At 56.3% G+C, this 23,863-nt stretch overlaps 13 protein-coding genes across 13 annotated transcripts; 6 read left to right on the top strand and 7 right to left on the bottom strand.

The window, feature by feature from the left end:
• Positions 1 to 42: 42 nt before the first annotated feature.
• PHSY_006631 (cytochrome c oxidase biogenesis-related protein) lies at positions 43 to 2,027 on the top strand (the record flags this gene model as incomplete). Its single annotated transcript, XM_012337231.1, has 2 exons — positions 43 to 74; positions 560 to 2,027. The coding sequence occupies 2 exons, from the start codon at positions 43 to 45 to the stop codon at positions 2,025 to 2,027; spliced, it is 1,500 nt and encodes a 499-aa protein (XP_012192621.1).
• Positions 2,028 to 2,298: 271 nt separating this feature from the next.
• PHSY_006630 (hypothetical protein) lies at positions 2,299 to 2,791 on the bottom strand (the record flags this gene model as incomplete). The annotated part of the gene is made up of 2 exons (XM_012337230.1): positions 2,299 to 2,558; positions 2,665 to 2,791. 2 exons carry the CDS (start codon positions 2,789 to 2,791, stop codon positions 2,299 to 2,301), a joined length of 387 nt encoding a protein of 128 aa, XP_012192620.1.
• A 535-nt stretch (positions 2,792 to 3,326) lies between these two features.
• PHSY_006629 (hypothetical protein) lies at positions 3,327 to 5,210 on the bottom strand (the record flags this gene model as incomplete). The annotated part of the gene is made up of 1 exon (XM_012337229.1): positions 3,327 to 5,210. The coding sequence occupies one exon, from the start codon at positions 5,208 to 5,210 to the stop codon at positions 3,327 to 3,329; it is 1,884 nt and encodes a 627-aa protein (XP_012192619.1).
• Positions 5,211 to 6,254: 1,044 nt separating this feature from the next.
• PHSY_006628 (hypothetical protein) lies at positions 6,255 to 7,432 on the top strand (the record flags this gene model as incomplete). Its single annotated transcript, XM_012337228.1, has 3 exons — positions 6,255 to 6,283; positions 6,954 to 7,104; positions 7,280 to 7,432. 3 exons carry the CDS (start codon positions 6,255 to 6,257, stop codon positions 7,430 to 7,432), a joined length of 333 nt encoding a protein of 110 aa, XP_012192618.1.
• A 63-nt stretch (positions 7,433 to 7,495) lies between these two features.
• Positions 7,496 to 10,132, bottom strand: PHSY_006627 (hypothetical protein; the record flags this gene model as incomplete). The annotated part of the gene is made up of 1 exon (XM_012337227.1): positions 7,496 to 10,132. One exon carries the CDS (start codon positions 10,130 to 10,132, stop codon positions 7,496 to 7,498), a length of 2,637 nt encoding a protein of 878 aa, XP_012192617.1.
• A 387-nt stretch (positions 10,133 to 10,519) lies between these two features.
• PHSY_006626 (hypothetical protein) lies at positions 10,520 to 13,378 on the bottom strand (the record flags this gene model as incomplete). The annotated part of the gene is made up of 1 exon (XM_012337226.1): positions 10,520 to 13,378. The coding sequence occupies one exon, from the start codon at positions 13,376 to 13,378 to the stop codon at positions 10,520 to 10,522; it is 2,859 nt and encodes a 952-aa protein (XP_012192616.1).
• A 371-nt stretch (positions 13,379 to 13,749) lies between these two features.
• PHSY_006625 (hypothetical protein) lies at positions 13,750 to 13,998 on the top strand (the record flags this gene model as incomplete). Its single annotated transcript, XM_012337225.1, has 1 exon — positions 13,750 to 13,998. The coding sequence occupies one exon, from the start codon at positions 13,750 to 13,752 to the stop codon at positions 13,996 to 13,998; it is 249 nt and encodes an 82-aa protein (XP_012192615.1).
• Positions 13,999 to 14,060: 62 nt separating this feature from the next.
• Positions 14,061 to 15,362, top strand: PHSY_006624 (hypothetical protein; the record flags this gene model as incomplete). Its single annotated transcript, XM_012337224.1, has 2 exons — positions 14,061 to 14,263; positions 15,293 to 15,362. 2 exons carry the CDS (start codon positions 14,061 to 14,063, stop codon positions 15,360 to 15,362), a joined length of 273 nt encoding a protein of 90 aa, XP_012192614.1.
• A 374-nt stretch (positions 15,363 to 15,736) lies between these two features.
• Positions 15,737 to 16,045, bottom strand: PHSY_006623 (hypothetical protein; the record flags this gene model as incomplete). Its single annotated transcript, XM_012337223.1, has 1 exon — positions 15,737 to 16,045. The coding sequence occupies one exon, from the start codon at positions 16,043 to 16,045 to the stop codon at positions 15,737 to 15,739; it is 309 nt and encodes a 102-aa protein (XP_012192613.1).
• A 718-nt stretch (positions 16,046 to 16,763) lies between these two features.
• On the top strand, positions 16,764 to 17,717 carry PHSY_006622 (hypothetical protein; the record flags this gene model as incomplete). The annotated part of the gene is made up of 1 exon (XM_012337222.1): positions 16,764 to 17,717. The coding sequence occupies one exon, from the start codon at positions 16,764 to 16,766 to the stop codon at positions 17,715 to 17,717; it is 954 nt and encodes a 317-aa protein (XP_012192612.1).
• Positions 17,718 to 18,170: 453 nt separating this feature from the next.
• Positions 18,171 to 19,312, top strand: PHSY_006621 (hypothetical protein; the record flags this gene model as incomplete). The annotated part of the gene is made up of 2 exons (XM_012337221.1): positions 18,171 to 18,740; positions 18,821 to 19,312. 2 exons carry the CDS (start codon positions 18,171 to 18,173, stop codon positions 19,310 to 19,312), a joined length of 1,062 nt encoding a protein of 353 aa, XP_012192611.1.
• Positions 19,313 to 19,513: 201 nt separating this feature from the next.
• PHSY_006620 (metal resistance protein YCF1) lies at positions 19,514 to 20,576 on the bottom strand (the record flags this gene model as incomplete). The annotated part of the gene is made up of 4 exons (XM_012337220.1): positions 19,514 to 19,615; positions 19,707 to 19,775; positions 19,866 to 19,928; positions 20,040 to 20,576. The coding sequence occupies 4 exons, from the start codon at positions 20,574 to 20,576 to the stop codon at positions 19,514 to 19,516; spliced, it is 771 nt and encodes a 256-aa protein (XP_012192610.1).
• Positions 20,577 to 21,175: 599 nt separating this feature from the next.
• PHSY_006619 (hypothetical protein) lies at positions 21,176 to 23,743 on the bottom strand (the record flags this gene model as incomplete). Its single annotated transcript, XM_012337219.1, has 1 exon — positions 21,176 to 23,743. One exon carries the CDS (start codon positions 23,741 to 23,743, stop codon positions 21,176 to 21,178), a length of 2,568 nt encoding a protein of 855 aa, XP_012192609.1.
• Between the last annotated feature and the right edge of the window lie 120 nt (positions 23,744 to 23,863).

Genomic DNA, 23,863 nt, shown 5'->3' with positions numbered 1-23,863 from the left:
GTGCGCAGCTCAGGGGGAACTGGAGGGTTGTGTTATCTGACGATGACGATGCGGACGATGCCTTTGAATGCGATGTAGGATTGTAGAGCTATGCGGTGGATGAGGTAGTGCGGAAGGAAGTGGTGGAGTCAGAGACGAAAGACATGTTCGGCGTTGATGATGCTTTGTGTGAAGAATGCAGGTCGTGAAGATGCGGATGGAGTGTGCGGGTCAGACGAGAGAAGTCGTGACCCGCGGATCGTTTGAGCAATACGCTCGTCGAGACGGTACGCAGTCGAGCTTGTCCAAGTCTGTCCTGAATGCGAGCACGGGAGTGGCAGGCTTTGCTTCCGCAATCCTCCCGCTTTGCTTTTCCGGGGGAGCTGAGCCGAGCTGAGCTTCTGAAAGAATATTTGGACGTCAGGAAGAGTTGACAACTTGACGAGCTGTTGACAACGTCGGGACCACTCCGAAGTTTCTACCTTTGGTGGCGTCGCAGCAAACTCAGCTTTGACACGAGTGCGCTTCCTTAACAGAGACCAACACCTCCACGCAGTCCAAAAATTTACGCGCTTTGCAGTCGCGTAAAACGGCAGCGTGAGCTGCAAGTAGAAAAGTCCATCTTGGATCGGCAACGCAGGAAGGCGAAGGCATCGCCGATACGATTGGAAGAAAAGTGGAGCAGACGTGACCGGACACACTTCTCCACCTTGCCTCCGAGCATCATCCTGTCCCCTCAAGGTCATACATTGCATAGACCGATCGACAGAACAAACGCAGACATGGCAAGCAGAGGGGTTTTCCGCGTTGCCGCCGCTGGCGTTCGCACACGAGCAGCTCTGCTACCAACGGCAAGCTCCTTTTGGCCTGGAAACGCTTTGCCGCATCGGCTTGCACCTCGCAGCCATCGAGGATTCGCATCGACTTCAACAGCCTTCTCTGCTGCTCCTTCGGCGCCATCAATAACGAATAGTGAAATCACTTCCTCTTCAACGTCAACAACGGATGCGGCCAGCGCAGCCTCTCAAGCAGTCGCCGACAGCGACGTCGTAGCTGGCGGTTTCGAGTTCCTCCAACCGTGGGTACCCACCATCAACAACCTCGCCGACACGATGCATCTCAGCGGACCCTATGCACACGCCCTATCCATCTTCATCCTCGCCTTCGCCGTCCGAACCGCCATAACGCTGCCCATGACGCTGTACCAAAGGGGCAAAACCAGACAGTTGACCGAAAAAGTGCTGCCGGAATGGGAGATCATGAAGGAGCGCATCCCACTCGCTGTACGGGCGAGGTCCAGGCGAGCGGGACTTTCGTACGAAGCATTCGAAGCCGAAGCGCAAAAGGAGCTCAAGGCAGAACTCGCAAAGCTGCTCCGGAAGCACAATGCGTCCCCACTACCGGCATTCCTCGGACCGGCGGTGGTCACCATCCCCGTGTTTCTGCTCATGACGGCGCTTCTTCGACAGTGTGCACTCGATACGACCTCTCCACTGAGCACGGAAGTGCTGCCCTGGTGGTCTCCATCGCCAGAGCTGGCGCAGCAGTTCAAGGCGAGCACCGCCATCCTGGCAGATCGCGGCTTTGACGAAGCTGCCATCGCCAAATTGAAGGGTACCATGGGAGGTCCCACTCTCGTCGACCGGGATTCGACCATGATCGGTCCACTCAGTTTTGGTATGTTGACACTTGCGAATACGGAATTGAACAGCTGGAGTAGGAGGAGCATCGCAAAGATCCGTTCGGTGACGTCCGGCGGTGATGCTGCAGCGAGAACGGCGGACAAGCTGTTGGCAGATAAACCGGAGCAAGCAAGACAAGAGGTGGATGACGAACCGCCGAGAGCGAGAATCATCACGAACGCATTGAGGGTGATGGCGATCGCCTTCATCCCCATCGCGTGCCAGGCGCCCGGTGTGCTGGTCATCTATTGGCTCTCGTCGGGCATCTACACGTTGATTCAGAATTCCGTGCTGGCCGTGATGGATCGAAGGTCCGAAGTCGTCAAGGCTGCAAGGAAGCAGCAGCTTTTGCAACAGCAGAGATGAAGGCAGCTTTTCACGTATGCTTGTTGCTATTTCACAGAGTCACACATCGGAACAGCATCCGTCTGGTTGGTGACTGCAATTGCGTGTGTTCAGTTGGCGAAACAAGAGAGCATCACTTTTCGCCCGGCCTCCTCACACCGCGCACACGGATCCTCTCTGCAGTCTGTACCCTCGCACCCCAGCTGTTATCCGAACCAATCGCAAAAGAAGAGGAGTGAGTCAGAATCTCTGGATCTGTGTATCATCTCGATGCGCTGGAAAGTACCGCGACTTACCCTCGAACCTTCTTCTTGGGCTTTGCATCGATCGCAAACACGTCCGGATTCGCACCCTGTCGGAACTTCTCCCTGGCCCAGAGAAAGTATCGTCTGTCCTTTGTTGTGACGCCTGCCTGTTTGAGTTGATCGGAACGGATGGTGAAGATGTTGGACCACTCTTCGCCGATCGCTGATGTGAGGGAGGAGTTGGAGGCGAGATCGCGGCGTGTGCGCGAGATCGAGGTGAGGAACGTGGCTGGGTCAGAAATTGTGCCTGAGTGATTGAAGAGATGATGCATCGATGGGGACAAGAAAGAGAGAAGGTAGGTGTGAGTAAAGAGCAAGAGTACGGACGAAGTTCGAAAGGCGAGTCGGCTTACCTTGAGGTTTGGGGATGACGCTGCGTGTTGGTGCTGCTGCTGCTGCTACCGCCGCGGTTGTTGTGATGGTTCGTGACGATGATGCCTTTGCAGAGGCCATGACGGCCGTTGTGATTCGAGCAAGCATCTTCGCGATAGTTGAAGAGATGGTCCGATGGTGACTGCAGGTGGTAGCTACGAAAGGTTTAGAAGACTTTGAGCTGCACCACCGTGTGACAAAAAAAGTTCGGAACTCGCTCTCTTTCTGGCTGCATTCCAGGCAAAGAACTTTCGCGCTGCCTAGCCGATGTTTGCAATTAAGGTTTGACATCCCAAGAAAAAAGGGTCTTCACTTCGGTGGGTCGCTCTTTTCGACAGCTCTCACTAATCTTGCATCGCGAATCATCATATCTGCCTCCCGCAGCCACATCAACAGCACACAATCAGCGAACGGTCACACGAATCACACCGTTTATGCCCGCAAGGAGATCTTGAGATTGAATTGAAAGGTGAAAAAAGAAAGAACTAAGTGCTAAAATGGGATGACGGATCAGAGCTACAAAGCAGGATCAATCGTATCGATCGCTGCCGAGGATCACGTCGACCATGTTCTGATGAAGAGAAGACAAATCATGCGCGAAAGCAATTCACAAGAGGCAACCCGGTGGACGTCGGAGGTGTCGTCAAAGACGATCGACGCCGCTCTTGTAGTGACGAGCGTGCAACGCGCTTCTTCGGAGCACATCGTCGTGTCCTCCCATAGCCGCAGCCACCTCTCGCTCCACCTGGGACACATTCCTAGGCTCCATCATCTCCTCCCTCTTGCCAGACGCAGCAGGCAGCGACGTTTCTGCCGCAACCGGCTGCGTACCGATCTTTCCATTACCCACCATGACCATCTTTCCTTGACTCGGCACGCCATCCACCACGACGAACGCGAGGGCCGGTCCAGGAGCAAACAGATTGGCATTCGGTGGAAGCTGAGCAACGCTGATCGAGCTGCCTTGTCTTGTGGACTTGAGCTCGATCATGCGCTGACCCATGTTCATACCGTGCGTCGAAAAGCCGGTGCGAACCAGTACCACTTTGGCCTTTCGCGCCTCGGCGGCCGAGTTGAGCTTGATGGTGAACCCTTTGCCACCGTACGAAAAGCTTCGCGGCAGACCAGAGCTAGATGGACGAGGCGAGTCGTAGAACTCAGGGTACCATCGCTCGACTCGATACTCGGTAGCCCATGTGGTGAAGGTGTTGACGTCGGCGTTGGGGTTGGAGCCGGCGATGAGGATGGAGGAATCGGGAAGGAGCGTGGCGGAAGAATGGTAGAGTCGACCAATGTAGGTGCTGCCGACTTGCCTCCATCGGTTGCCGAGTGATGCTTGAGGGTTGTACACGAGAGGTTGGTACGATGGGTTGTCGCCGTACGATTCGCCGACAGGATCACCTTTGGCATTCGGGTTGGTGCTATAGCCAGCGACACCCGTGGTGACGCCGTTGCCGAACCAAAGGGTGCCGTCGGGCAGCTGGATGAATTGACCCATCGAACGACCCTCGGGTAGATCATCGACCGCTTCCCAGTTGCCACCTTGCAATGGGCTGATCTGCTCGCACGAGGTCGACGCTGGAACCTGCGAAACGGCCATGCTGGGTCCACCTTCGTTGCCCCAGTTGGCTACCTTGCCTAGGCTCATACCACCGCAGAAGAGGATCGTCTCCTTGTATCCGTTGGCAGGTGTCAGTGGAAGCAGAGCCGATCCACCCGAGGCAGGATAGACGCGAGGCGCGCCCGGAATCTTGGGCATTGACCACTCGCTCTGCTTGTTGTAGTTCCACATGATCGCCTCCCTCCCAGCTTGGATGAACACATCGCCCGACGACATCAAATATGCGATCGGATAAAGCGAAAGAGGTACAGTGCGCTGCAGCACCGGCAACGAAAGACTCTTTCCATCCTTCTTGGGAGGGTAGAATTCGTAGGTAGGGTTGTTTGAACCTTGACTGGGAACAAAGCCTCCATCTCGCATACCTCCAAGTATAATGTTGTGGCCATCGGCTAAAGGTTCGACGGTGGGATACCATCGTTCCGTGTCGAGGTGGTTGCTCGACTGGTCATCCCACTGACATTGTTGATTGTCACACGGACTCAGGAATCGGAGCGCTTTTCCGCCGTTGTATGCTCCGTAGCCGGCTCCAGCTTTTGCGGTGTCTCCGTTGGTGGTCACGGCCTTGTTTCCGCCAGTGACCAGCCAGGTGCCGTCACCGAGGGACATACCACCGGCGCAAAAGGTGTTGGAACGCACCTCCATGGGCCGATACGTGTTCGACTTGATGTCGTACTCTACGGCCCAGGCAGGGTGGCCATTAACGCGCACAGCATTGTTCTCAGTCTTGTCGAGGATGTAGACCTTCTGCTCTGTGCCGAGGAACATCATCTGAGCTGAGACGCCGGAGTTCCCAACCACTCGCATGGTGCCAGCATTGCCTGCTGAGACACCGCTGCCGCTGCTGGCGAGCAGGAGAGACCCAAGGGCGATAGCTTTTAACGTCATGCTGTGCGTAGCGAAGGTCATCGTTTGCCGAGTGAAGCTACCAGTCGGAACGAGGCCGTCAAAGGCTGTGTGAGTGACAGTACGCGGTGCTTTCTAAGAAGATGACGAGTGTAAGTCGAGGGCGTGTATGAGTTGAAGAAGCTGTTGGGAAGCGGGAGGGGATGGAAAAGGAGCGTTGTGGTGATCAAAAGAGTGTGGTGTAATCCTGGCGTAAAGACGAGTGAAAGGTCAGTGGAAAGGGTAGAAGGACAGAAGGAGGAGGGTAGGGGGAGAATGAGGTGAGGGTGACGAAAAGCCGGAAGTTAGGAAACGGGGTGGACTATAGATACTTTAGGGTAAAGGTTTCATATGGTGTCCCTCTTGCTCGGAAAGTAGCGCCTCCATTCCCCGCAAGGATAGGGGTCGTATGCCGTCAACGACTATATCCTAGCGAGGTCTGTTTGAGCCGGAGCACTGGTACTGAGGTGCTAGACGAGGAACGATCTGGACCACGGGCTGGATGCTATGAGCACAGGCTTTTCTTGGAACATCCGTGGCTCTCGGGCCTCACAGATGCACTTGACAGTCAGGGGCGTCATCACGCTGCAAGCTGCACTTCTGTTGCGCCACCTTTTCAGCCAGCTCGACCGACCTTGTGGGTTGACAGGATCTTCAGCCAAGTGGGATGTCGATCTTGCAAGGTGCGGGGTGCGAAACGAGGCCCACAAGACGGCCCGACGGGACAATCGGAACGAGGCGAACACGGGTGAACAGCGACACGCAGCCGTTTCGTTGGTTGGAATGAAGGGGTCGCGAAGGTTGATTGATTCAGGCACAAGGCAGATAGACGGAGCAGTGGACGCGAGGCTCGAGTGCAGTACATGAGACAGACGTCGATCATCATAGATGATGCGAGACGTCAAGAGGCCTCAGCCAATCATCTCGCAAGCCAGGAATGGCCGACTGCATCCTAGCGACGGCCTTCACAATGGGACTGCTCAGAATGTGGCGTACAGCAGGAACAGGATGGTAGGTAAGCGAGGAACAAAGAAGGTCCCACTCGAAACCCGGTACAGCTTTGGTAGCATGACGGCCAACGGCCGAGCGGACTTCCGGTGCGTTGGTCGCTGTGCATGAATGTTGATTTTTTGGCATCCACCCCTGCAGCCCCTACCTCAGCGAGAAGCGCGAGTGTCTGACACTGTGCCGCGGGACCATTGCAGCATTTAACAGAGCGACAAGCGTGGGGCAACAATGACGAGCTTGGTTCTCAGGTTATTAGACTCCGACGATGCTCCGGTGTTTGCGACCCACATGCAGTTGTCGTACCCGCAAATAGGGACAAACAGTAGAGATCTAAATTTAGTTTACCTAACATGCGTTCCTCTGCAGCTCCCACGTACTTTCCCGGGTTCTAACTATTTCTGTCTCTCGTCTTGCGCCATCATCTCGAACGTACCTCCGCTCGCGGAGCATCAAAATCTCAGATCCTGTCTGACGTTGGGACTTGAAGCCTGTACCATGTCGTCAGCAACTTTCTGGTTCGATCCAAAGGAGAATGGATTGATGTGCGTCGTACTATGGTCACGCGCGTACCCGTCTCACTCTTCTTCGAACCATGCGGTCGAGCAAATTGTGTGTGCTGCAGGGGATCACCTCCTGAGCGGAATCAGAAACAAGTGGAGAACGGCATGTGATGTAGCTCAAATAATGTCGAATGCCGATCAATGCTGTCGATCTCGCATGAGGCGCCCAAATTGTCGTGCATAGCCGATGTTTCGCCAGGCGACCCGTTTTTGCACACCTTGACAGCTTGCACTGCTCCCGACGCTGCCTAGCCGTGATCGTCTTTGCCTGCATCGCCTTTCGACGTTCGACACCTTGCCACGAAGAGGCCATCTACAGTCGCTGCAACTCTCGCTGTGAACAAGAGCGTGTCGGAGACTCAACCGTCCTGCGAGGAGGAGGGCTGCGGACACAGGAGGACGGACGCCGGCAAACACGCGCAGGGTCCATTCCTCGCGACCCGAGCTCCTCGCATGGAGATTGCCTTTTATTTTTTACCGGGACGCCATGCCAAGACATGCTCCTCTCTACGTTCCGCTTTTCAGGACATCTCAACATTCATGCGAAATCTGCGCGTTCCTCGATCTGACACCGGTGGCTGCTTGTTGATGTCTTTGGTCAGCTGCACCGATCCAACGGGCGACTCCGAGCAGACGGTACACCCCCCGCTACGTTTGACACAGCGCTTCGGTACGTGAGAGGGTGCGTTGCTTTGTCAGATTCAAGGCGCCCGCACTGTGTTTACAATTCCTGTGACACTTTCAATCGTCCAGCGCTCCGCACCGTGCCAAGATCGCTGTGAGCTTGTCCTGGTCATTCACCTCGAAATGGCTCGAGATGATGTCGGAGACGTTGACGTTCTCCAGTCCCGGCACGTCGTCGATCGCGCGACTGCCTGCCACGCGCGGCACCTTGCCCGCCCGCAGCTCTTCCACCGATACACCCGATCCCAGCCAAGCCGCGATTCCGCAGACCATGTCCTTCGACGAAAACACGTTGACGAAGCGACGCTGGACGATGCTCCTTACCTTGCGCAGCGTCGAGTTGGACGGCGTGATGGGTGCCGAGATGAGAAAGACCGAATCGACCAGGTGCGATGTGTTTTCGGGGTCCTTGGCGAGTTCGGTGAGCGCTGTGAGAATCGTCGCCGCTCCCAGCGAGGTACCGATCAGCACAACAGGTCGATGACCTTGAACCTCGTTGCGCAGCGTTTCGGCGAGGATGAGACCCGCCTTGTGCGCTTTCGTCTTGGCACGAACAAAGACGCCGTCCAGCGTCGCTGATGCTGCGTTGAACACACTCAGAGGAAGCGTGATGGCGGCGATGCCTGCAAGGGCCGTCTTTTTCACCACCTCTTCGGCTGCTTTCGTGCCACCGGTGCGGAGAAGGTTGTCCAGCATGTAGGAACGCAGCCCTTGTCCGGCCTCCTTCATCATGTCGGCCTCGCACTCGATGGCAAAGGCATCGCGATTGTCCTTGGCGCCTTCGAAGACGTGTGTCCACGGTGTCACCTGCTGCTCCGCCTCGAGGATGAGTCCGCTGGAGCAGATTGTGGCGTGCAAGCTCGGAATGGCGACACCAGCTTTTCGGGCTTCTGTTGCCAACTCGGCAAACGAGAAGGACGAGACTCCTCGCAGACGTCGCTCGACACGATAGCCAGCGAGACCGCCGCCGCCCAAGCCGAACAGCGTTCCGAGCATGATGATGCCTCCCGAGGTAGCAAGGAAGGAGACGCCAGTGAGACCGACCAGAGCGGGCGCGATAAGCGGAGCAGCGAGGCCACCTGTCAGCCCGATCACCAATCCTCCAGCGATAAAGCCCCCACCCATGGCGGCCCACTTACCCCATGTGACCTTTTCGCGCTCTCGCTGCACCACCGATCCAGAATGCTGGTTCATGTACTCGGAGCGCTGCGATGCCTGTGTGATCGAGCCGGTGCGTGCATCGAGCGAAGCACCTGTGGGAAGTTGCTCTACGATGCCCTTGCCAGTCTTGGACGCCGATGCTCTGTCGCCTTCGCTCATGATGAAGAAAATGGTCTGAGCCATAACCTTTTCAGCCATCCACACCTGCCGCGCCGGGATGCCCATCGCGGTGACAGCGACAAAGATCAGCGAGCGAGCCCGGGCGTCGTAGTGGCAGACTTCGTTTGGCTTGACGGGCTGCTTCGCATCCTTGGAGGCCGCTGCCTTCGTATGGTCTTGTGTTGATGGGCTGACAAGATCTTTGCTAGCGGAAGAGAGCTTGTTCCATCCAGACAGGGTTCCTGCTTTGAGCGAGGTGAAGGTTTTCTTCGATGCGTCTCCGATCATGCGCCCCGTCTCGGACATGCTCTTGATCCCGTCATCCGACGCCCTGCTCCCGGCTGCAACAGATGACGGATGAGAGCTTTGTTGAGCTGAGACTGAAGGTGTTGGTGGATCAGACTGGGTGGCCTCCCCTGTGTTCTGCGATCCGGAACGAGGCAGGTCCAGTTCGGTCTCGCCGAACAGAAAGTCTTGCTCAAAGACAGTGGACGTTCCGTCCTGAGCCCGATACTGTCCGAGACCCAGCGCGATCAGCAGCAGTTCGTGAGCTATCTCGATATCCTGGCCAGAGTTCAGGTCGAGAGCGCCTTGCATGCGCTTCGGAGGGGCAGAGGCCGTGGTATCTTGAGAAAGGCTACGAGCTCGTTGCTGGCGATTCAGGTCCGCATTGGTCGACCTCGACGATGTCGAATGATCTGCTTGACTTTGAAGGAAGTCTGGTAGCTCTTGAGCATCTTGATCGTAGGCGAACCCCTCGGAGCCGTGATCGGATAGAGACGAAGCCGACGTCTTGAGATGAAGGCTTTCTAGGGAAGCTGTGGTTTCGGCCAGCTCTTGCTTCTCACCACGTGCTGATGAGCCTCCGACAGCCTTCTCATCTTCGATGCCCTCAGCTGCGTCTCCTTTTTTTATGTCATCGATACCTTTGATGGGGAGATCGAGGTTTGGAAAGCGTCGAGCATGGTCCGAGCCAGATTCGAAGGCTGGCTCGTTCTCGCAGACAGGATCGTGCGTTCCCGCGTGCTCAAGGCGGCCCTGCGCAGCCGACAGCACATCTTCGAGGTTGATCGGATCTGGCGGGAGAATATTCTCGGCCACTCCGAGATGCTGACAGGTCGCTGTGAGAAACTTTTGGCCGTAATCGGACCACTCTTGTGATACAGAATATGCCGTCGCGCCAGCAGTCAAAGACGGCGCTGTTGATGCGCTATTCAGGTACGCAGCGCGCTCTACATGGCGTCGGACGGCGTACTTGATCGAGATGCAAGTGGCGAGTCGAAGCTGTATGGACCACTTAGGTGAGTATGACTGCAGGGAGGAAAGGTCGAGCGATGACGGGTTTGCTTGAGCACGATTCTGTTTCGAAAACATGCTGATCGATGCCGAACGGCGGATTGACGGGGAGCCAAAGTAACTCGAGAGCCGTGCAATGAACCTCGTTTAAAGAGTGCTCTCGTTCATGGTGGTCCGAATGACGGTGACGTTCGACTTGCCGCCCCGAAGCCGTGAAAAGGGTCCAAGCGCGGATTCCGCCTGCAAGGCGTGCATGCTGCGCTGCCGAAAAATCGAGTTGATACCTCCACATGGTCATGCCGGAAACGCTTTCCGAGGCTCTGGGACGGGGGTCTCACGCGGTCAATGCTCAAGATCCATCTTCGGGACTGGTATCTCTGACTGATCGCATGCACAGCAAATCACATCTAATATCGCTGTAACGCAATACTCAAGGAACAGAAAGATTGCTTGACGTGACAGTCACTAAGGCTGAGCCACCCGTTCAAGACGCAACGCGACCAGGTCGATGTCTTCTGACTCGGATGATCCATCCGTCCTGATCGAGACCGTCGGACTGCCATTTGCTTGCCCGCGTGCAGACAATTGCTTGTCTCCCTCATTGCTGACGGTCGTGTTTGGTGGGAGAGGTGCTGTTGCGGGGATGGGCCCTGACGACCTTTCCACGCTGAACGTGAAAGGGACAAAGCTCGGTTCTGCTCCGTCGCCTTGATTGCTGCCGAAAGCCGGGCTGTGGCTGGAGCCGGTGTTTGTGCCGTTGCCATTGTCTGGTCTCAGACGCCAGTTCTCCGACAGCTGTGCACTTGTCGTCGGACGACGCGACTCCATGCCATCGATCATGTCTTCCACCATGGCCGCCTCTTCCTGCAGCCTGCGTGCTTCACTGGCCTTGGATCTGCGAGCTTGCTTCTTCTTTTCCTGGCGTAGTTTTTTGGCGGCTTGTTTGGCGATCTCGCGCGCCTGTGCTGCTTCTTCCTCCTCTCGCCGCCATGGCTCCACTGTTCCGCCTCCATTGCCCATTCTGGCGTCGGGCAAAGCGGCATCGAGTTCAGCGCGAATCCCGAGCGGGATGCAAAGGTCAAGAATGAGCGGGGCGTCCTCGACTCTCACCCGGTGAGCGTGTTTCGTGTTCTGCTCCAAGTGCACACCCAGGTGATCGGCAGCGCTTCGCATCGTGCTTTGCCACTTTTCGATCGCCGCAGCCTTGACGTTTCGAGAGGTGTTGCGGTCGATGATGAAGGGATCTTGCACCACCAATTCTTCGCCAGCCCATATGTCTTGTTGCTCTTCGCGCAAGGCGGTGCGAGCGTCGCCGTCTCTGAATGCAAATGACAGAAGATCCGGAGATTCTTGCCTGTCGCCGTCCTCGGGTTCAAGACTGTCATCTTCGCTAGCCGAGTCGAAGAGAACGTGTCTCGGATGCGAGCCCCTCTTTCGTGGCAACAACGACCCGTTCACCACAGACACAACATGCCTACGTCTGTCAAGTTGCATGTAGAATCGAATGAACGAGATCAGCATCCTGCCGAGCAAAGGATCACTGCTTGACACCATGTTCTTGGGAGCGTCGTCTGCGGTGGGGTTGATGACTTTGCCCTTCTGCAGCTCAGCGTCGGAGTGTTCCGTCGCAAAGGTCACATCGTACTTTTTTGGAGGCGACGCATCTTCGACCAGGGCCGACCGTGCGTTCTTGCCGCGTGCCGGTCGCCTGGTACGGGCGTAGAGGAAGCTGGGTGCCACGTTGAGTCTGTTTAGCAGGGCGGGACTTTGCAGGTTCGGCAGCACACCTTCGACTTGAAGCACTTGCAAGGCCATGAGGGCGATGGTGTAGCTGCTGAATGTCATGGACCCGCGCTTGCCAGCTGGATCATTGAGTTCGCAGCGCGAGTACCAATGTTTGAGAAAGAAGATAAGCGGCCGTACGATCTGCGGTTGCAAGTTGGCGTAGGCTTGGATGAGCTGCGAGTTGAAGAGACCGAATCGCTCGTTGATGTTGATGTCGGCGGGAATGTCATGCTTCCTATGGACCATCTTGACGATTGGCACGGCGGCGCTGCTGATGGGCACGATGTTGCGGAACTTGCCCGAGTTGCGGATGGCGTTGCCGATCTGGTTGGTGCTGTACCACTCGGGCATGCCGCTCGTGTGACGAACAAAACCTCTGGTGTCGCGGCGCAGCTCTGCTGGTGTGCCGACGCCGTAGGGACGCGTGGGATCGAGCAAGACGAGATCAAGATCGGATGTCTCGGTGATGAGTCCCGTCACGCTGGAGCCGAAGGCTGCCACTTGCAGGCCCTGACGGGGCCACTTGGCGTTGATAGCACGTTGGACGTCGGCGATGACCTCGTTGCGGATTGCTTGACTCGAGGCGGCGGGACGCGATGCCTCCCAAAAGCCCTGCATCTGGCGTCCTATCGCTTCATGGAGGTCTACTGTATCGGAGTCTGATGGCCCGACGGCGTTCGAGGAGCACGCAGCTAGGTGCAAATCTGAGAGCCACTTGCGGCAAGCATCTCGGTCCGCTTCGACCTGGGCGCGTTCGCGCTCCTTCTCGCGCTGAATCGCTTTGATGCCGTCCTCTACCTGCTTCTGGATGGCGAGCCTCCGCTCTTCCTTGTCTTGCTCGCGTTGCCTGTTGCGCCGCTCGACTTCGGCGGTGCGATGCGCCGAATCGTCTTTCTCAAGCTGGAGCGCTGCCATGCCGTCGTTCACCTGCTTTGTGATCTCCAGCGTCCTGCGTGCCTTGCCTTCTTCCCGCACCCTGTTGCGGCGTTCGATCTCGGCGAGACGTTGCGACGCCTCGTTCTGCTGTTGTTGCTGTGTTGAGGATGCGTTCTGTGCTGCGTATGCTTTCTGATGAGGACTTTGGTAGTGCTGGGTATGTTGTTCCGGAGGCGAGAAGTGGGTTGGTGTAGAAGCGTTTGGGTATGAAATGTGGCTGGTCGGCATGTGTACATTGTGGGGACTCAACTGAGGAGGCGAGTGCATGTCTGCCATGCCATGTAGCTGTGAGGAGGCGCGATTCGAGGTGAAACCAAGCTTACTGATGGGATCTGAACCAGAGATGACCGGCCTTGATGATGTGGAGAAGGTGTCGTGCTCGTAACGATACCGGTGATTAGGGTGGCCGCGTCCGTCTTGGGGAGGCAGTCCGAAAGGTGAGTGGTCTAGCCCGCCGAAGAACGCCTGAGATGCGCCAAAGTCGACGGTCTCGGGTGCTGTGTCGAACGCGTCTGAACCTGCCGATGGCTGACTCGAGATGGTGCCGTCGAAGGATACGTTGGTAAACTGGGGCCAAGAGAGGCCTTCGCCTTGCGTCGTCATAGCGCGTGATGGCTCCGCTCCGAAGGCGGCAAACGCCTCTGCTACGGGCAGTGGTTGCTCACCAAATCACTGATTGCGGCATAGACGAGATGATATAGGAGTGGAAGTGCGGAATGATAGAGGGCTGCAGGGAGCCGATCCGTCCAGCCGGTTACGTCGGTGCCAGACGTGACGAGATGTTCTGGCGCGTGAGATTCTTTGGTTCGATCAGGCGTCTACGAAGGTGGCAGTTTGTTGTCGAAGCTGCCCAAACGGATCGCGAGCGTCCGTGCCCTGAGAGTGTTGCGGATGTCAGACGGCAACAAGTCGTTTCGATAGATGTGACTAGCGCATTGACAGCCATTCTTGAGCCCCGAGGCCTTTCTTTGAGCATGCAGCAACGGCGCGGCGAGCAACGGTTGAGCTCAGCCTGCAGCAAGCAGCGCAGCCAGATTCCTCCACAAATTAGCAATGAGTTTAATCGGCACAATTCACGGCCAAAGAAAAGCAAGTCATTTATTGCGGCACGGAAAATCGCGTTTTTCGTTGACGTCCGAAAGCCGGCAAAGCTGTCATCCTGCGATGCTTTTCATTCCTTCTCGATGTCGAGACCGAGCTCAAGCACGCCCAACTTTCGGTGACGGCCGTGCAACGGACATGCTAGCATCCTGAGGAGGGATCAGCTCGCAGGATAAGCACCACCATGCACGGTCAAGCAGCGGCAGGCGAAATTGTTGCAACGTCCAAGTTCAAGCCTTCCAAGGCGTCGTCGACTGCAGCCAAGCAACGGCAGCAAGAGGCGGACGTGGTCGACGACTGGGACGCCGAGAGCAACGATGACGACAGCAAGGCAGGAACGCAATCAGCGGACGTCTTCAAGAAGTCCAACGACCAATGGACTGAAGCGTGAGTAGAGCGCTGCCAACACGCATACGATGTTATCTCTGGTGGTACATCTCAGCTGACGATATCTGCGGCCATTCTCTACGTGATCTGTCGGCGCGATCACGGATGGACAGCAACTCGCAGGCACCAGCAGCTGTTCCCGTGTTCGCATCCGTCCACGGCCGCAGTCTCCCGGGTGCAGCGTACGGACATCGCTTGCAGGTCAACGTATCATCACAAGCTCGTGAAGCGCCGGCCTCGGTTCTTGCCAGAAATGGTGGGGTCGCGATAGCAACAGCACCTCCTCGTATCCTGCAGCGTCCAAAGGAAGCGGCTCCGGGTATGCGAAGCGACGGAAGCTCTGCCAGTGCGTTGAGGACAGGCCCGCAGGAACACAAGACGGTCGAACAACGGCAGGAAGAGTATCGTCTAGCCCGCGAGAGGATCTTTGGCGCTTCTGCCAAGCCCTCTTGCGCAAAGAACGGTTCACCGAGAGGTTGAGCAGAGGGAATCGGGACGGCCCCACGGAGAAATAGACTGAGATACCCTTTGGCAGTTCAGACATGGCATCAAGAGGAATCGACTGTGTTGAGACCCATCAATGCTGCGCTCGCAACGCCATGCAGAGACGTCGCTGAAGCCATCAGCGTGACGGAAAGGTACAAACGGGATCACGACCAAGCAGTTTCCGCACTGTTACGTCGGCTCAAAGAGCAGCAGCGAGACGAGCCAAAAACACTCGAGCTGCTCGCTCCAAGCGGAGAGGTCGGCCTGCCCTGTCGTGGGCGGGGTCCCCGGCAAATCACACGCTGCTCGTTTAAAAGCAGCAGGAGAGCGGCTCAACTTTCTCCTGATCTCGGCCAATTCGCTGCAGCGTCTCTCGGACCCGATACGCCAGCTAAAGCCCAAACCCGGCAATTGCAGGATTCCGGCAAGTTCCTGCTCGAACTTCAGGAGAAGCTTTCATTTCGAAATGCAAGTTTTCAAGAGAATACAAATCTCGAATGTGCGAATTGTACTTTTTGTACCCTTGTCGGTCTTCTCGCGCAGGCTTGGATACCTTGACCGTTGCTTCCGAAGAGACCGACCGGCTCCTCGCGGGCGCGTGGAAGAAGGATAAACTCAAGGCAGCACCACACTAGTACTTGGTGTATCGCCCCGCCCCAATGCATGGCGACCTAAGCACACAGAATGAGACGAAGTTGGAACGAAGCAGATGTAGTAAATATTTGCCGCTTCGTGGGCAGGGATCGTTTCGCATAGGGGAGCAGCGGGCCGGTAAGGTAGCGGGAGGGCACAGAGGCGACGACATCGCTGCCAGAAGACAGAGTTCGGCGAGGCCCGATCGCCGTCGCTGTCATGGTATGTGTACCGCTGGTGAGAAGGGTGCGTGTGATTCACGGCAGCCAGCACAGTGCAGTGGGTGTCCTCGGTGAGACAGGTGGCTGGCGGCGGCCTCTGCGTCGACAAGGTCGCACAAACCCTTGACCGGCGCTACAAGGGACAAGCCAGCGCGACCAGTCTGCCAGGTCGGTCGATGTTGAAGAGAGAGCGAGGTGAGAGAGAGATGCCAGCAGCTTGGCGCTCTTCCGCAGGGCAGATTCGAAATTTTGTTTGGTTCGAGTTGCTCCGGTCCTTTCCTATCCTGACCTCGATCTTGGAACGGAACAGGCATCCGGCCTGTGTGTGTTGCAAGTTTTTTCTTCTTGTTCGGTTCTTTGCCTCGTCTCGAAATTTTTTCTTCCTCCTCGCTTCTTCGTAGCTGCTGTGCTGTTGATTTTTCCAGAGTTGGTCTGAGAGCATCGCGCAATCCGTGTGTCCTCAACCAATCAGTCGTCGCATTCTTGTCGACGCTCGGCCAGTGTGCACTCGCCTGGGCTTTGACCGCCCACCCTCTGAGCCTCTCTCGCTCGTCGCCTGCGCGGATCCCTTGAAAAATACCTTTCTTCCACCGTGCGCCTTCCCTTCCGACTTTCTTCCACCTACCTACCACCTCTCATACAGTAGTACAGGTAAGCATACACCACGCCTCCTCCCAGTTATCGACTCGAGAGCTCCATGCTTTACGATAGCAAACTCAACAACAGATCGCCTGTCCCGGTTCACCCGCCTCGTCGCTGTCAGAATCGATGCTTGCGCTGGATGACATTTGGTCACCGCCATCGGAAACCATTGGCATGGTCTAGCATACACTTCCGAGGCTTGACGCAGCAGCCGGTTCACGTCTTGCCATCAATGCTCGTGACTGAAACCTCCGGATTGTCGTACGTTCGGCTGTCCTCATCAACGTCAATCGCTTATCTTTAGATGACATTGACGTCGACGAACGGCGTTGGCTGAATGACGTGCCTGTTCTTGTCTAAAGCAGCTGCACGAACAGCCATTTGCTGTGCATCGACGAGCGGTGACGGTGACGATGCCGTGAATTTGTTTTTGATCTCCCGTCCCACGCTTTGATCGCTGCCAACAGTAACTAACCCAATCACCTCTTTCCCTCCATTTCACCCTCTCCGCAGTCAAAATGGGTACCGTTGCCGACCCCGCTAAGACCAAGAAGACCGCCAGTGGCTTCGCCACTGACTTCCTCATGGGTGGTGTTTCCGCCGCCGTCTCCAAGACGGCTGCCGCCCCCATCGAGCGTGTCAAGCTGCTCATCCAGAACCAGGATGAGATGATCAAGCAGGGCCGTCTTGCCTCCCCTTACAAGGGTATCGGCGACTGCTTTGTCCGCACCTACCAGCAGGAGGGTCTCGTCTCGCTGTGGCGTGGTAACACCGCCAACGTCATCCGTTACTTCCCCACCCAGGCTCTTAACTTTGCCTTCAAGGACTTCTTCAAGTCCCTCTTCGCCGTCCCCAAGACCGCTCCTTACTGGAAGTCGCTCTCGGCCAACCTTGCCTCTGGTGGTGCCGCCGGTGCCTCGTCGCTCCTCTTCGTCTACTCGCTCGACTACGCCCGTACCCGTCTCGCTAACGATGCCAAGTCGGCCGCCAAGGGCGGTGGAGACCGTCAGTTCAACGGTCTCGTCGACGTTTACCGCAAGACCATCGCCTCTGACGGTATCGCCGGTCTCTACCGTGGTTTCGTCCCCTCGGTCGTTGGTATCGTCGTCTACCGTGGTCTGTACTTCGGCATGTACGACTCGCTCAAGCCCGTCCTGCTCACTGGTAACCTCTCGAACAACTTCCTTGCCTCGTTCTTGCTCGGCTGGGGTGTTACCACTGGTGCTGGTCTTGCTTCTTACCCTCTCGACACCATCCGTCGACGAATGATGATGACCTCGGGTGGCAAGGTTCACTACAAGAACATGTTCGACGCTGGTCGCGCCATTATTGCCGCCGAGGGTGTCTCGTCGCTCTTCAAGGGTGCCGGTGCCAACATTCTCCGTGGTATCGCCGGTGCCGGTGTGCTCTCTGGCTACGACAAGCTCCAGGAGCTCATGTTCGGCAAGGTCTACAAGGGTGGCTCCGGTTAAACGGTTGCAGCTGCTCTCGTCTGCCTCGCTCTTTGTTCCAGCCCTGTTCTGTGCCGATGTCGCTGGTGTCAGCTGGCGACCATCATGGAATCAAAATTCAGCTTTTAGATCTGATCTCGTTACTCTCCGAAATGTGTTTTATGAGCGACTGTATGTTTCAGCTCATCAGCCTGATCCGGCTTGATCTGATGAGAATGAACAAGGACAAGTATGCGACAGCCCTCGGTGCACGAGGAGCAGGAGATGAGGTGCGCCGAGCAAAGATGTGAGAGCGCCAGGATGTGACTGAGCGCGTAAAGTGGAGTTGTCGCGTGTGGTTGCAGCGCGTGTTGCCTCAGCAACCAAAAAGTGAGAATTCCAACACTCACACCGACACTCGAGCCTTTTCCTCACCCACGCACGCACACACACGCTCTCTCTCTGTCACCACCTCGCAGCGCCATCGCCTTCACAATGCTGTTCGTTGACAAGTACAGACCAAAAGCGCTCTCGGAGCTGCACTACCACTCGGACCTCTCAAAGCGACTTTCGTCGCTGGCAGACCATGAAGACTTTCCACACATGCTCATGTACGGTCCCTCGGGAGCTGGCAAAAAGACCCGCATCGCCTGTCTCCTCCGCGAACTCTACGGACCAGGCACGTACAAGCTCAAGATCGATCAACGCGTCTTCGTCACACCTTCCAACCGCAAGATCGACGTCAACATCGTATCGTCCAACTACCACATCGAACTGACGCCTTCGGATGCGGGCAACTACGATCGACTGGTGATTCAGGATATTTTGAAGGAGATCGCACAGACGCAGAACGTGGATCTGAACGCCAAACACAGGTTCAAGGTGGTGGTGATCAACGAGGCTGATTCGCTGAGTAGGGATGCGCAGAGTGCGTTGAGGAGAACGATGGAAAAATACATGGGGAATTTGAGGCTGGTGTTGTGCGCAACGAGTACGAGCAAGATCATCGGTCCGATCAGGTCGAGGTGTCTCTTGCTGCGTGTTGGAGCGCCGACGGATGAAGAGGTACGTTCGCGAGCGCAGGTCTCACCACTTTCTCCATATCGAAGATGTGACTAACCCACCTTCGCTTCACCTCACTGCAGATCAAGACGGTCCTCACCCACGTCGCGAAGAAGGAACGATTCACCATCCCAGACGCCGTCCAGAACCAGATCTGCGACGACTGCAACGGCAACCTCCGCAAAGCCATGCTCGTCCTCGAAGCCCTGCGCATGCAGTCACCCGACCTCTCCGGTGGCATCGGAATCGCCAAACCCGACTGGGAGATCTACATTTCCAAAACAGCCGACCTCATCCTATCCGACCCTTCGCCGCACAATCTCCTCGCCGTACGTTCCAAGCTGTACGAGCTCCTCGTACACGCCATCCCACCGACACTCATCCTCAAACATCTGACGGATAACTTGGTGAAAAAGGTAGACGGACAGGTGAAGACAGCTATCGTACAGAAAGCGGCGTTCTACGAGTTGAGGACGAGGACGGGTTCGAAGGTGATCTTTCATCTGGAGGCGTTTGTCGCGGCGGTGATGCATATTCAAAAGAGCTTCTTGATGGGCATGGCGTGGGATGATTGATGCGGGGAGGAAGTAATGACATGGTGTTCATGCATATTTGGTGTGCGCGGTGTTGATGCTTTTTGATGGTGATACATGATGGTTCTGAATGAAAAATCGGACTTGTGCGGATGAGAGTTGGAGCTGTCGCGATGGCTTGTACCGATGTCGTTCGATGTTGGCTCATCATGTCGCCCTTCGAAACTGCAAAGGACGAGTGGCTTACTTCTTCGGCGAGCTCTTGGCTCGACCAGGCTTGCACTCGACGTCCCAGCGCTTGCCAGCCACATCGCCGCCGGTAGCATCTTTCATTAGCTGACGGACCTGCAGTGCCATCGTGATGCAAGAGAAGTTGATATCGTGTCAGTATTGCTGAGCGGATTGCGGCTGTGCAACACGGACGGCAAGGACGTACTTTGACGAGGAGACGACCTTTGAATCTCCAAGGGTTGAGGCTAGGGCTGGCTTCGTAGAGCTCCGCAGACTGTCAGATGCGGAATCAACAGATGCGGAATCAGCAGACGAGGGTCAGTGTTTGGTTCCATTTACAGCTACGACCAACGAGGACACTTACGTGGTCAAGGGCGACTTTGAGGATGGCAAAGTTGAGATCGTCCCAGTGATCAGAGTTCCAGTTCTGGAGGATGTGAGTTGAGCAGCGGAGACAAGTGCGGAAGTGTCAGCATTCCATTCCACGATGATCGTCTGTCAAGACTGTACGATGATATCTCAATACTGGTGTACGTACGCTGAGGGACTCACCAGCCTGTCCAGGGGTCGCAGGAGCCGAGCTGGTCTGCCTCTTGGTCGGAGTCTTGGGGCCATCCTTGCTGGATCCAGCGGCAGCGTTGGTGCGAGCTTTCTTCGGAGTCGACGGCTCGGCCTTCATCGGCTTGACGTCGCGAGCGGCATCTTCAGTCAGAGCCGTCTTGCGAGTCTTTGCAGGCCCGCCGTCAGCATCGTCAGCGTCGTCCAACTCCCTCTTAACATTGTTGTTGCGCGAGGTGGAACGAATGTCGGAAATGGGGGTAGTGATGCCTGCGTCACCATCGTCGTCAGTGCTCGAGCCGCGGAACGTCGACGTGGCGTAGTCGTCACCACTATCCATATCCTGCATGTCAACGTCGTCGTTGTTGAGCTTGCTGGGTCGGTTGGAGAGTACAGCGGTGGTGCGCTGCGTGCGACTGGCAGGTGTGGAGGGAGGGGAAGTGTTGGTGGCGGGAGGGGCACTCATGGTCGTCTCGGATCGCTTGGGAAGGGCAGGTCCGCCTTTGAAGACGGCCATGGCGACCGCTATTTAGGGCTCGCAGTAGACAGGCTGAGCTGCGGGAACTTTGCGGGAATCTGGCTCGCGCTTGGGTCGAGAACCTCTCTGAAAGTGCGAGATGCGTGTTGACGCTCAAAGGCTTTGTTCTCTGCGGGTTTATTTGTACACACTTCAGCTGCGGCTTTCTCTGACCTAGAAAGGCGACAACGGCGGCAAATACACAGGTCTGGATCTCAACAACCCGCCAGCCCGCAAGGAGAAGCACGAGTGTGTGCGGAACCAAGCACCCGCAACAGTCAGGCTTGATCAGGATTTTGACACCACCGTTGCCAGCAAGACCGCCAAAACAAGGTTGGTCCGTGAAGCGACGGACAGGCTCCCACGCCTCTGAATTTCAATACAGACTCGACGTTAGCCATGCATGCAGATTCTCGCTCGCAGACGGGCTGCTGAGACTCGAAGAGCGCGGATCACAAAACAAACATACACGCTCGAGTAACAACGCTCTGTTTCGCGGTCATCGCGGGAGATGGAATTCTCGATCACTTTAGCAAGGCAATTGACATTCCGAAGCTGAAGTGAGTATTCTTCACGTCCATTTGAAGACCTTACCGACCTCACTGTGTGCGGTAGAGTTTAGCCATCCTTCCAAGAGCCTCTTCATACGCCTCCCTGAGCTTGTGCAGTTCGCGAATGACGGGATCACCTTCGACAAAGTCCACAATCTCGTCCTCCTTGAGCTCCTTGGGCTTGATCTTTGCGATGGGCGTTTGACGCGCGATGGAGCGGACCATCTTTTTGAAGTGGCGAGCCTCCTGCTCCTCGACGAGGGTCCAGGCGTCGCCGTGTTTGCCTGCTCGAGCCGTACGGCCGACACGGTGGACGTACTTGGCTGGATCGATGGGGGCATCGTACGAGATGACGTGTTCGACGGAGGGCAAGTCAATACCTCGCGAAATGAGATCCGAGCAAATGAGCAAGTCGATCTCTCCTTGCTCGAAGGATGTCAATATCCGTTGTCGATCGGAGGGCTTGAGCTCTGAGGAGTAGTTCTTGAAAACCAAAGGCCTGCTTCCGCGAGCGACGAGACTGTTCTCGCTTCGAACAGCTTCACAGATGTCGAACAGCTTGACGAGTCTCGCAGCCGAGTCGACCGACTTCGTGAAGCAAAGCGCCTTGCGGACGGGTTTCAGTTCGTTGTTGACATCATCAGGACGATGAAGCAGGTAGAGTAGGTGGAAAGGTTTTTCTGCTGACGTTGTGACTAGCATGTGTTCATGCAGCGAATGTGGAAGCGAGAAGCGCTCGTGTTGCTGTGCACCGTCTCTTCGTTCGTTGCGTTCGTCTCCAGCAGAGTGACTATCTTGAACAGTGATGTAGTGTGGATTGCGAAGACCGAGAGCAGCGATCTTGGCTGGATCGCGAGTCAGCGTTGCTGAGAACAGGAGTTTTTGTACGGACGGACTTGCTTCCTCCTGTAGTGTCGCTGATGCTGCAGCTCCCAACCCTGAAGCGCTGGAGGAGAGGAGCTCGTACGGAGCTTGTGCTGTCGTCTGCGATGTGGGTGCTTGCATCGAGTCGGTATCACCGTTCGTAGCAGCAAGAACGCGACCGAGCCATTCTTGGAAAGACTGGTTGAGCAGACGATCCGCTTCGTCGATGACTAAGAAGCGCAAATGTGCAAGAGTGAATCCGGGAGTCGAGTCCAGGTGGTCGATCAGTCGACCAGGTGTTGCGATCAAGATGTCGACTTTAGACTCTAGCGGCTGGCTATCCTCGTCTTCGATTCCCGCGCTGCTCGACCCGACGAGTTGGGTCTGCTCGTGTGCGAAGCTGTGTTGTCCGGTGGCAGTGCCGATCCTCAAGCCAGACCCTTTCGCGACGAGCTCCAACGTGGTCCTAACTTGGAAAACAAGGTCACGCGTTGGCAGTACGATCAGCGCACGCAGACGAACGATCTGACGCGCTCGCAGGACCTCGACGATGGGTACGCTGTACGCAAGGGTCTTTCCGCTTCCAGTTGGCGCGGAAACGCAGAGATCCCGAGGAGGAGCAAAAGGGCGGTAGAGAGATCGACTCTGCGGCTGCGCTAGGAGACATGGAATGACGGATACTTGGACAGCAAACCATTCGCTGACGCCGAGTGCTTCGAGACGTGAGCGGACAGCATCACTCAGAGATACCTTGCTAAAGTCATCGCTGGCATTGCTGCGAGCGGAGATGGTGACGGATTCCTGGTCGTCCGAGAGGACTTCCTCAGTGTCCTGGTCGATGAGAGCGCCTCCGTCGAGAGACTGCAAAGATGAGGGCTTGACAGATTTGGGCTTTTTACCGTTCTGCTGAGGAAGCGGCCGAGAGAGTGTTGGATCCACGACTGTCCTGTTCGAAAGCCCTTCTGGGAGACCGAGGGAGCGGATGAGAGTAGGATCGACCGCCTTCTTGATACCCGCAAGAGGGAACCTCTCGAGCGCTTTCTCCTCTGTCGGAGCTTCTCCATCAACATCCATGACTTCGGTGTCTGTCGCTACCTCCGGAGCTGTAGCTTCGGGAGTCGAAGGCGAAGCTGATTCGGCATCTTCTTTGTCAGAGTCCGAACTTGACTCCTCGCTAGACTCCGTATCGGAGTCTGCGGAAGACATTGAATCGATTTCGGATGCTATGGGCTGCTGCGATGGTCGCGCTTCCTTCTTCCGCGCTGCCTCTCGGCGATGCAATGCTTCCTCTTCCGGTAATTGAGAGACGATCGAATTGTCTGCTGTTGCTTGCGCGCCGTCCGCGTCGGCCTTTGACTTTTTGGGTGCGGCACGCAGTCGTGCCTTGCGACGATCCTTCTTGGCTTTGAGATATCTCTGCTTGGCCTTTGTCTTTTCTCTGGGGCCCGTCTGTGCCTTTTTGACAGATTGACGGAGTAATGGAGCATTGTTGAGGCGAGAAGGGTGGATGTTGAGGGCGGGCCGTGCTGCAGGAGCAGCTGGTCCCGCCGCAGTGGCAGTGGGTCTTATTGAAGTTGACGATGCGCCGGGAAGGCTCGGTTGCAAGCCGGATGCTTCGCCGCTTTGCACCACTTTGCGTTTCTTCGAGATGCGCTCATTGAGAGCGTCGAGCTTGGCTGTATCCGCACGGTCATCTTTGCTCCCTGACGGCGATGACGAGCTGAAAGCATCGAAGCGTTTGACGGAGAACATCGTGCCGGCCCTTTGTTCTCGTGAGTGAGAGAAATATGTCTGTGATCAAGCGAAAGGTAGACGATGTTCCTCGATGCGGAAGCTGTATCAAGAACTTGTGAACCCTGACAAGCTCCAGGA

Source organism: Pseudozyma hubeiensis, assembly GCF_000403515.1.
Source record: "Pseudozyma hubeiensis SY62 DNA, scaffold: PHS59, whole genome shotgun sequence".
NCBI classification, from domain to species: domain Eukaryota; kingdom Fungi; phylum Basidiomycota; class Ustilaginomycetes; order Ustilaginales; family Ustilaginaceae; genus Pseudozyma; species Pseudozyma hubeiensis.
This window is presented reverse-complemented; position numbering and strand designations above follow the sequence as displayed.